We start from the raw sequence: 11,565 nt of genomic DNA on the forward strand, positions 1-11,565 counted from the left end.
CCACTCGGGGCGGTCTGTGAGGGGTGTTCACCCTGGAGGTGTAAGGTCGGGTGTGGGGCAGGAGCAAGCGTGCATCTACCCTGAGGCTCCTTGTGGCTGGTCTGATAATCAGACAGACAAGAGACAGATCAGCGAGAGGGAGTGACCAAACGCAATCCATGCATTTGTCTGGGAACGCCCCACAGACACACGAGTCTGAGACCCCGAGTGCATGGGAGGTCCGGAGACAGGAAGGGGGACTGAGCCGGACGGGGCGTCCTGAGCCGGCGATTGAGGCAGTGCTCGGGGCGGGGGGGCTGCAGAGGGTCCGTGCGGGGTGCCGAGAAGAGCAGCTGTTTGGTGAAGGAGAGTCTGGCTAAAGAGGGGGTGCCTAGGGTATCTCACTGTGCGCAAGGCCCCTGCTCAAGTGCTTCTGGGAAGGAGGGCCGGAAATTTCTCTCCAGCCCAAGGTGAAAGTCGCCTTTCGCTCAGAACAGCCTGCAGACCGCAAAGGCACGCCGGGGTGACTCCCTCCGGACCCCCACGCAGACCCTGGTTACTGATTTAAAACGGAAAATGTGCACGTCTGCACGGCCAGCGTATTTTCTCCCAGAAGGTAGAGGCCTCCACGGGTGGACGAATTATAACCTGCAGTTTTTGAGCGAAGGCTGACGATGAGCAGGGAAGTTTGGGGTTTTGATCGGAAAGTTTTAACGACATCACCCCATTAATATTCCGGGTTCCCTAACAGTCTGCCTGGCCCCTGGTCCCTTTCTTCCCGAGACAGTGAAAGGGAGGCCCCAGCAACCCCCGGGGCCTCTCGCACCCTTTTGGCTGCAGCAGTGCCCCGACAGGACGCTCTTCACTCTGCAGCGCTCAACCCCGGGCTCCGGCTGCCCGGGTGCCGCCACCAGCGGCATGGCCCCGGGGTCTCAGGAGGCGTTTCCCCTCCGTCCCAGGCCGTGCGCACCGAGTCCCCTGAGTTTGCGGTGTACTCGTGCATGTGCGTTCTTCCTGAGCAGGATTGTGTAGGTTTTATCAGAACTGCAGGCAGTCTCCGACCGCCTCCCCACCACCACCCACTACACACTACACACACACACACACACACACCCGGGGACAGCATCGCTTTACGGCCAGACTGTGCTGTACGTGACGTTACAGTGTGTTCCGTGACCTTGGGCAGTTATCTGTGTTCTCCGGACCCTCACGCCTCTGTCTGCAAGAGGCGCGGGCAGGAGTGCCCGCCCCCCAGGGCTGCTGAGGAGTAGCCGGCGCGGTGTCTGCGGTGCACTCACCCGCCCAGCCTTGCTGTGTGTGCAAGAGGGGGCAGTCAGGCCGTGTTCCCGTCCCCTGAGACTCCCCGTCCGGGTCCCGGTGCCTTGCAGTGGGTTGGTGTCCGTTCTCTCCCTGCCTCCGTGGGGAGCTGAGGGTGCAGACCAACTGAGGCTCCAGGACGGACCTGATCGTCCGTCAGTCCTCCTCTGGCTCTTTCTCCCTTTCTCTGTGCTTCCCACGCCTTTCCTTTGCTTTTTGCTTTGTTTTGCACCTGAGTTCTGAATAAACACATGTTGGGGAGGGGCATTGGTCTGGCCTCAGTGCTTGTACTTCCCACCCCGGCCCTTGGCTGGACTCCTGCCTCCTCCCTTCATTCCAGATTTCCAAAGGATTTGGAAAGGGTGCGTGAGAGGTGGAGGAGACTTCAAAATATCCTGAGGTCCCTTTAAGTCCCAATAGGAAAAGCATCCCAAGAATTAAACTGGGTAGTGTCTTGATGATAAATCTTTTATTTGGCCAGCCAGAAGAATGTTTTCCATTATTTAGCTGATTTTCTCTTTTTTTATGCATTTCCTTTGAAAGATAAAAGAGACTGGAGCTTTTTAATTTTTATTGCTACGATTTTACCTTCCGCGCTGCTCCATTAGCATGTGGAATAGTGCCAGTGATTCAGGTGTCACCATTTCATACACAGCCGACGTTCCAGGGGGTCGTGTGGTCTAAAAAAGGGCATTTTACCAAGATTTGGAAAAGCAAGTGGCTAAGATTCGAAAAGCACTTCTTTTGAAAAAATGATTTCCAAGCCACCAACACATAAGGAGGGCTTGTTAAATCAGGCGGTTATACAGAAACCTTAGCAAAGAAGTACACTGCTGGGAACCAATCACAGGTCGTTGCGAGAGGCCACCCGACACCCTGAAACCCAGAAACTGATCAACAATGGACGCTGGGCCACAGGTGCGCCTGGCCTCGTGCGGCGCCTGCTGCTCACTCGTTCGCGCCTCCTGGGCGCAGACACAGCCTTGGTGCACGGAGTGTGTCGGGCAGACGCAGTTCCGCCCTCCTCAAGTTCACAGCTGCTCTTCTGCTAACTTACGCTCTGCCAGACTCATTTTACTAACAGGGGCTGCACTTTTTGAAAACTTTCATAAAGCAAAGTCACTCACATTTTAAAATCAGCACATGTCGTCCCTGTATTTCCCACCTGCCCTGTGACCCTAAGCCTGGAGAGAGAGACGGGTGAGTGGGTGATCCCTCCCGAGTTCTCTCCCAAAGGCACGTCTGCTGTGCACTCCCTTTCCCCTTGTATTCTCCTTACTGTCTGATACACCGCTGAGAACGCCAAGGTGAGGTTAAGGAAGGCCTGTCTTACTTGGGTTTAAAGAGCAAGTGTGTCAAGTCAAAGAAGTAATCAAACATCCAGAACTTCACAGGATTTCAGCTATATTTTATTTATTGAGTGACCTGTTGCTTTTTTGAAAGTACACATTGTACCTATATAGTATTCTTTTCTTTTGTGTTCTTTCCATAGTTTCAGATATACAAAAAGTTACAAGTACAAAGATTTCCCCTATACTCCTCACCCAGCTCCCCCAAATGTTAATATTTTATCACATTTGTGCAATTCCTCCCCTCTTCTCTCGTTCACTTCTTTTCTGACGCATTTGAGAGAAAGTTGCAAACAGTATGTCCCTTTTTCTCTAAATACTTCAATATACATTTCCTAAAAATAAAGGCATTCTCTTACATAACCCCAGTCCTGGGGAGTGGAAATTTTCCCCTTTTCCCTCCTAGTTCTTCTGGCTGGTCGAATGGCTAAAATGACATAAGACAGGTTAACAGGGGGAGATGCTGAAATTTAGTTACGTAGGTACGTAAGGCAGCTCCATGAGGAGAGAGACCCAAGGACAGGACCAGGCAGTTGAGGCCTGGACTCTGTCTGGAGCTAAGGAGAGGGGGTGGTGGTTCGGGACCTCAAGGGAGAAAAGGCCGTTCCCACGGAGATGGGCCAAACCTTTGCGCTTCTTCAGCAACGAGACGTCGGTCAGTGGGCCTTGCTGAGTCCCTCGCTACCACATTGGTTCATGTTGAACTGCAGTTGCCTGTGCTGTCTCCTCCCTTTCTGGAGCAGGTCCGCTGTCTGAATCCTTGTAGGCAGTTTGGGGGAGGGTCAGAGGTTTTCCCTGAATCATTTGTTTTTTTAGAACTAACCAGCTTAAAATCAATACCCCAGAAGGCATATTTTGGGGTGGCTGACTTTTCTTCCCCCCTGTTTCCAAAGGGTTTAACCATTTCCCTTACTGTGTAGTTTTAAGTAAATTCTTGCATTTAGGTAGTATGGGAATAAACTTCCATCTAGAATTATTGTTAAGTAGTAGAGTCCAGATGTATATTTTTGTGAGGGAAACAGAAATTTGATTTAATTTTCTAATCCAAAGTGTATACAAACAGGTAAGTTACTTAAAATCATCGTTGCTATGTCTCGTCTAATTTTTTAAGGACATGTTTTTGGAAGATCTTGAGAAATGAGACTTTAAAAAAAAGACAGCCAAAAAAGTTTTTAGATGTGCTTTTGATCATTTCCTTTAACAAGATCCATTTTTGTTTCATTGCACAGAGGTTGAAACTAAACCCCCAGTTTTGCCTCTAAAATGACTTCAGAATCAGAAAGTCTAAGGAAATGTAGAGTAATCAAAGTTTTAAAAAAGAGGACTGTGCTTGAGATCCAGGAGAAGGGCTGTTCTGGAAGAGCTGATTCGGGGAGGAACCCGGAGTGTGTGTGCCCCCCCCCCTCATTAGGAGGTGAACATGTGGAGTTTTACAAGAACGGATGGGGGAGGGGTAACTGCCTCAGTAGAAGGAAGCCGTTTCTGTGGGTGTTAAGGAGCTAAAGGAGGAGTTTCTGCTGGGGCGAGCGAGCTGACACGGTGATGCCAATCCTAAAGAACGTCTGTCGTTTTCCGTCCTCTCCTCGTAATGTCTGCTCCCCGCTAGCTTGGCACGCGGATGTGGTTGTCGGGAGTGTGATGTTGCTTTAGCCCAGCGCGAGGTCCCTCTGCCCAGCTCTAATGTTCCAGAGTTTCAAGGAGTAAGATGTGCAGGGCAGTGCCTCCTGACCGGCAGCTCCGGCTCCATCCTGCAGTGGCTGTGATTGCATTATTTTTCATGCTGCAAGTCAGATGATTGCAATTCTACGTAGTCGGTGACCCCGTGTAAAATATTTGGGGAATTTCCTTCATATTTAAGTCTGTCGAGTCTCTTATATGGTCCTTGATGTCAGAGTAGTCTCAAGTGAAATAACATCGGAAATCTTACGGTGATTGGTTCATCTCTTTGGGGTCACACACCGCGCCCAGTCTCCTTGTGCCCACTGTAAGGAAAGAATGAGGAGTGGCCGCTCAGGTGAGGCAGTGGCTCTGGAGGTAGTGTATCAAGGTCCCCTGCAGAGGACAGTGGGAGTGTACACATGGGTGTTGGAGCCTGGGGGTCAGTGGGACAGAGAGTCCTGAGCAGTCCTTCACCCCACGAGCTGTTTCTTAGAAGAGTAGAGGAGAAGGTGTATTACCCAGCTGAATAGAACAGGATTTCTGTACTGTGCTTGGGTTTGTCTGGTTGTTAAAAAAACCTGTCAGGACGTACACAGCATATAGCGTGGTGACGGTCCTCACCCACTGTGAGTGGGGGGAGGGGTGGCCGTAATTACAGTAATAATTACAATAGCAGCTGTGCTCCTTCAGTGCTCACCACGGGCCAGGAGCTGCCGTTGAGCACGTGACATGAATTAAGTCATGGAACACTCACGCCGCCACGACACGGATGCTACAGATGAGCGACCCTAACCCTGAGCACTCGGGTTCACCCAGCCAGGGCTTCCGGTTCTCCCGCTCCCAGCATCCACGCCCCCGTTGCCCTTCCATCGCAGCCCCTCCCCACAGTGGGGGCAAAGTCTGGGGTGCCCAAAGATACGTCAGACACACACAACACCCAGTGCCTGAGCTCGGGGAGCGGTGAGAGGGGGATCCACACGGAGAGAAACCCCCCAGGCTGCCCCCTCGTGCCCAGCCCCCTGCCGTGTCCCTGACGTGGGCCTCATCCTGTCTCACCTGCCCTGTGCTGCTCGCTCGTCTCCCTGGCTCCAGCCTCCGCCCTCTGCACCCCCCGCCCCCCCCCGCCTGCCTGCACATCTCATCCTGTCATCCTTCAGTTTTCAATCCTCCCACTGTATCCTGAAAAAAGACAGCCTTCCATCCCCTCTAGCCCTGGATCCCACCCTCTGATTGTGTCAGGATCACCTTCTGAACTGATAGAATGCATCTCCCCAGGCCCCAGCCCGGGAAAGGGGATGCAACAAGCTTCCTGGTAGGGGGTGGGGGGGGGTGAGTGATTCCCACACGGTCCCGGTTAGGGAACTGTGACGTGCGGTGGAGTTGAGAATCCCCACACCATGGCCCACTTGCTGCTCTGTCCGCCCCACTGGCCTGGAGACGCTGGGAGGCCCTCAGCTTTGTCCAGCAAAGCATCTCATGTCTAACCAGCTCTCAACACACAGTTCGGATGCATGCATCACTGTATCGTGAGGCAGATTCTCTCAGTGGGACAGTTTATGCAGATTGCTTAAAACAGGCCTTCCTCTAAGCTGTTAATGCCGATTTCCGGTAGTGATGGGTAGAAAGACGACAGAATCAACCAACCTCTTCTCACCTTTCCTGTTGGCCTTTATGTGGCTTCCCCCCAGGGTAGTGGAGGGCCCCTCGCCAGCACGGGAGACAGCTTGCCTGTAGATGCCGACACTTACTGTCCCCCACAGAGCAGAGCACTGGGGTTTTACCAACAGGGTGGTGTCCAGGGCCTGCTGGTCACCGCTGGCTGACGTCAAAGGAGAGGAGAAAGTAAGTGCAGGGGTGGCCTGAAAGTTACTGGCTGGCTGGCCAACGTTTGCATCTCAAACCCCGCACTGGTGAAGAGTCTCTCTGATAACTGCTCACGCAGCAGGAACCGGGTGTCCTCTGCCATGGGGATGACGCAGACCTGGGTTAGCCAGCAGCAGTCTGCAGGAGAAGGTGGGGGAGGCAGAGCGGTCCAGCCACGGAAGATGGTGCCCCCAGTGGGAGAGAGCAGCGCTTTCTAAGGCCAGCGAGTATCGTGGGAGTCAAGTCTCCAGCCCCACCAGTCCCTCACCTTTTAGGAAACTCGGCCCAGATTCGGGGCTCTCTCACAAGCTCGTTCATTAACAAAAAATGTGTGGTTTTATGCTCTCAAGCCATCCCAAGGCCAAAGGCAAGAGAACAGGGTCCCGATAACTTGTTGCCATCTTTGGCATTCTTTTCCTTTTCTCTTTTTTTATTGTAACTTTTCCTGTTACCATTTTCCTGCTGTTCTAATGCTGGCCCCATGATGACTCCACACAGCAAGGCTTCGAGGAGGGAGCAGCGGGGGCCGCCGTCGGCCGGGCGTCCCTGAGCTGCGTCCCTGAGCTGCGCCCCAAGCCACAGCCCGCCTCTCCCAGAGAGAGGAGCAGGCCTCCCCGGGGCGGCCGGCAGGGCCACGCGGGCTGAGGGGGCCGGTCCCTCCCTGCAGACATACGCACGGTGGCCTGTTCGCTATCAGCACTCAGAGCTGCTCTCTCTCTCGCACACGCACCAGGACAGCCACGGGGGTTGTCTGTAGTCCCCACGATGCGCTTACTCCCTGCCCGTGTCCCCACGGCTCTTCCCAAGTGGTCTGACTCCAGCAGTAGCGGTGCGTGTTCCACATGACTTGTTCAGGTTTCTTCAGTTTCTGAAACATCAGTTAAAAGGAAGAGAGAAAAGTCCCGGTTTACTGAGCATCCCCGACACACCAGGACTTGTCACAGGTGTTCCCTCATCTGTGCTTCCCGGTGGTCTCGGGAGGCGGCCAGTGAGCTTGGTCCCCACCTCACAGGTGAGGGGCCTGAGGCCCGATTCCATACACCCCCCCAGCATCAGGGAAGGGCCAAGGCGGCATTGGAACAGGGCTAGGTGCTTTGTTCGGCTCTCTGTGCCGGACACCCTGTCTTGCACACCACACGGGTTTATCTCAATCAATCCTCAGGACAGCTGCGAGACGTAGGCACTGGTAGGGAGACTGAGGCTTCCACAGGCGGCTGGTCCGTGCAGGTGGCAAGGCAGAGCGCCCCCCGGGCTTGTGCTCACCCCGTCCCAGCCCGGACCGTCACTGCAAGCGTGGTGTTTCTGGGGCCGGTCCCAGCAAGGTCCTCCACAGTCGCACACTCCAGCAGCACACGGGTGCACAGATGCCGTCTGGAGAGTGAATTCTCCTCGGCCCCGTCCAGACCAATGGTATGCATACGCAGTGTGTGTTGTTTTTTTTCTTCCAGATCGGCCGTGGATTTGGAACATTCCCTACACCAAAGCCCCGGACACACACGGGAACATGTGGGTCCCCACGTGAGAGGGCGGAAGCTCTGTGAAACTCCCGCATAAGACACTGACTGAGCCCCAAACATCAGATGTTCCTGTTCGTCCGGGGTGCTCGGGTCCCTCCAAGTCCTCTCTGCACCCCGGGACACTCCCTGCCGGGGTCACTCTTTTGAACATGGATGTTGGTTATAGGTTTAGCGGTCCTTAACATTTTTCACAAAAAAATAGTTATATTTTCTTAATTCTCATTTCCGCACTGTGCTTCGGAATAAGAGCGATTAAACGTCACACTGTGAGAAGAACATACAGATGGAAAGTTCTCGTAGTGATCGGACTCTCTCGGTGGTGCCGGCTGTTGGGAACCGAGGGCTGACTGTGCAGGTCGTGCGTCGTCGGGGGAGGGGCTCCTCACTCAGCCGACACTCGTCAGAGGGGACGTGTGACCGGTTGGTTGTTTCTCCCCCGGCCCTCGCTCAGCTTCCTGAGGGCCTTGGGGTTGCTGGACCTGAGTCTGCAGATCCCAGGCGCCTGCCTGTCCCTGAGGCCGTGTGGCGGCCCTGCACACCAGGGAGTCGTGTGGCCTCGGCCCGGCAGCTTCTCGGCGCTTTCCGCCCTCCCAGCGCCGCGCTGGCTGCCTCACTGCTGACCACGGGGCTCCCTGGCCCGGGCCAGCTGCGGCTCCCTCCCCCACCCCCGGGCTGCGTGGGGGTCTCTTCCGTTCCCACCAGTTCCTGGAAAAGACAGCTCACAGGATCATGGAAACACACACACGGGTATTTTACTTGGAAAACATCCTAGGAGGTGAGCCAGCTTGGCGCCTTTGGTTTACAAGTGAGGAAACCGAGGCCCGGAAAGGTTCCAGGTGTCCTCCAGGTCATGCCACTCGCTGGGTCACGGGTCTGTTTTCCACGTTGTGCACAACATTGTGCACACCGCCCTTCACACTTAGGGGGGATTTAGACCCCCCCCTGTTTCCTCTAGCAGGGGGCTGATTTCCAGTGTGTCTCCAGCCTCTTCATCTTACAGTTGAGAATAGTGTTCAGTGTTAATTGGGAAAGATTTTTTAAAAATAGTTTTTAAAACTGCTCTTCAGAGGCCTGGAATTCCCATCTTGGAAACTGGGGGGGGGGGGGGGGTGTGCTGTGACGGAGGAGGGACTGGCCTGGCGTGTCCTCCACGCCCCTTCGGAGAAGCTCTGCCTCCCGCTTCATGTTCATGGGCCGGGATTCCACACCCGAACGTTCTCTGAGATCTTTCATTGTTATTATTAATTATTGTTTTAGTGTTCTGCTTCCAAAAAGTTGAAAAGCCACTGAAACAGTGTAACCAGTTCATTTCACAGGCAGTAAAACGAAGGCTTAACCCTTTTCTGACCCTGCCCTCTCCTGCCCATAACAAACAAGCCCTGTGTCGGATGAGCCCGGAGGACGGTGGGCGTGCACCCCGGGCCGGCAGCGGGGGCCGGGTGTTCAGGTGTCCGAGGGACCCAGAATCGCACCAGCGAGGCAGCCCCATCCTAGGAGGCGACCTCAGGAGCATCCAGGTAGCGGGGCAAAGTCACAGTGGCTACAGGCAGACAGCTTGGCCCAGCTCAGGGCCCAGAGGCCTGGGCTGCTCAGGGCCCGGTCCGTGAAGATGCCGATGGCAGATGGACAGACAGCCACCAGCCACGGCTGGTCCCCCGGGCGTGTCGTTCGTCTGGCCCACGTTCCTGCAAAGGGCCTTGGAGCTCAGAGCCGGAGCCGGGATGCCAGAGTGTTTGTTTCAGATCTTAGGGCGTTGGAATTTCACCCTTGTTGCTAAAGAAGTAAAGCTGGAACCCCTTCCTTGATGTTCCTTGTGGGTACTTGCCTTTGACTGCTGAAGACCTCAAAGACAAGCTCACACAGACATCTTTTATTTACATTTATAGAACACAGGGATTGTATTGATGGGTGAGGGACATTAATTATAACGGCAAGGCTGAGGACAGAAGTCTGTGCAGGGACTCAGCAGCATGCAGAAAGGAACCAGCTCCTGTGTAGGGTTAGATTTGAAACTCCACCAATAACGTGCTGTGTGTGATGCACAGGTCAGGCCGCATTCTGATACAAGCTCTGACGAGTTTTCCAGGTTTAACAGCCCACCTCAAGCAGTACCCAAAAGAGTGCGACAGACGAAACTGCACAGTTTCCTCCTGCATTTCTGTCCCCTGGTACGTTAGGCCTCAAGGGGCCCTTGCTTGTTCAGTGGGATTCACACGCAGAAACAACAGACAGGGCAGATCAGATCAGGCAGCACACGTGACCAGGGCACAGCGTGGGATCTGGGGACCCCCTGGGAGCCCGTCTCTGCCCGCCGGTCCCCGAGCAGGCATGCTGACCCACAGGTGCTGCGCTCCAGCCCTGTGCCGGGTACTCTACATGTCTCATGTGTGTCACCTGATTTATTTAATCTTCATGACCCCCCGTGGAGGGGTGCTGCTATCACCCCCATTTCACAGATGGAGAGACTAAGACACCGATCCCAAAGCTCCGGCCGAGGCGGCGGCCCTGTGTACATAATGTGCAGCGGTGGCTGCAGACCTGGTGCCTCTCCTCCTCTGGAGCCATGAGTCATAGCTGGCACGACAGAACCAACCAGCGGCACACAAAGTCAGCCGCCAAATGCCACGTTAGCGGGCAGCACCGAGCCACTGCGCCGTGGGAGCCAGAACCCGGCAGCAGAGCAGGCTCCTTGCAGGTGAGGGCATCGAGGGCCGGACGCTGGCCGTGTTTCGTGCCTCGCCCTCCAGTGACACGTGCGAGCAACCGGAGTTCACTGCAAAGGAAACCAGGACCAGGATTTTAAAGTCCAGGTTTCTCGGAGAGCTGCCTGAGTGAGTGCACCCTATCCTCCGAGTGTTCCAGAACAGAGATTTTTTTCCCACTGTGGCCTCGGCCTTTCAGAGAATCATGAAATCAGCTCAGGGGGCCGTGACCAGTGTTTTTAAATGAAATAAAGTATCTGTGTGCAACACAAAGGAAGGTTACTTTTGTTTCCGTTTGTTTATCTGTGAGTTACACTATAAACTGAATCCTTCCCCAGGTTTGCTAGTTCAAGCCCCCTGGGTGAAGACAGAGGGTCACCAGGTAGTGACAAGAGCTTGGACCACAGACCCAGTCTGGTCCCAGCTCTGCCCCCTCCCCACTCGGAGGCCTCAGGCACACCTTGTGACACCGTGATCTCACCTTTGAGTGGGGCTGACTACTGTCCTTCCTGCCGGGGGCAGGGGGGGGACCAGTGCTCAAACACACAAAAACGGGACAAATTGTAAGGTTCTCACTCCCAGTCAGTGAAAGTGCTGGGTGCTGGCTGCCTCTCTGTGGGGCACTTACAGGAGGTTAATTCAGGTGTAGACACCAGCATGCCCTCAAATGCTGCTTCCAGGCTGCCGCACACAGGCTGTTTCTGGGAGCCAGGGTGGGTGGGAAGGTGCTGGCTGCAGCAGGGGCCAGTGGGCCTCGGGGCTCCACAGGAAGCCTCCAACCCCAGGGCCAGGCCCTGACCCGCCCTGAACAGCTGCGCACAACTGACCCACCTTCTTCCTGCCCTGAAGCTACTGGCTCCGCTTAGGTGTCCCGGTGGTGGTCGGTGGTGGCCTGGGGGGTCACGGTCATGTGAGTCTGGGGGTGAGTTGACACCTCACCCCCGGGAGGAAGTCCATTTTAGAAATGGAGAAAGGCTCCAAGAGGTATGTGACCTGCCTACGGTTGCAATCTTCTTCAAGGTCATGGAAGCAAGCTCCTGCCTCCTGGACTCCTCCAATACCTTCACGGGCTCAAGAAACGGGCACCTTTCATTGTGCTGAAATCGGCAGGACCTGCCTCCAGGTAGAGAAATAGGCCGACTGGTCTCCGTGGGCCACTTAGCAGCATTCTGGACACCA

The 11,565-nt window shown here is 54.8% G+C and overlaps 1 protein-coding gene across 2 annotated transcripts in view; it reads left to right on the top strand.

Moving 5' to 3' along the window:
* TDP1 (tyrosyl-DNA phosphodiesterase 1) overlaps nucleotides 1-7,962 on the top strand; it is a 65,153-nt gene extending 57,191 nt beyond the window's left edge. For both annotated transcript variants that reach the window (XM_036013106.1, XM_028507339.2), the window contains one exon: nucleotides 7,616-7,962. In XM_036013106.1, coding sequence (XP_035868999.1) covers nucleotides 7,616-7,708 — 93 coding nt within the window. In that variant the 3' untranslated portion in view covers nucleotides 7,709-7,962. The remainder of the gene's footprint in view (nucleotides 1-7,615) is intronic.
* The last annotated feature ends 3,603 nt before the right edge of the window (nucleotides 7,963-11,565 follow it).

The sequence above is a fragment of the Phyllostomus discolor genome, chromosome 1, assembly GCF_004126475.2.
Source record: "Phyllostomus discolor isolate MPI-MPIP mPhyDis1 chromosome 1, mPhyDis1.pri.v3, whole genome shotgun sequence".
Lineage (NCBI taxonomy): Eukaryota > Metazoa > Chordata > Mammalia > Chiroptera > Phyllostomidae > Phyllostomus > Phyllostomus discolor.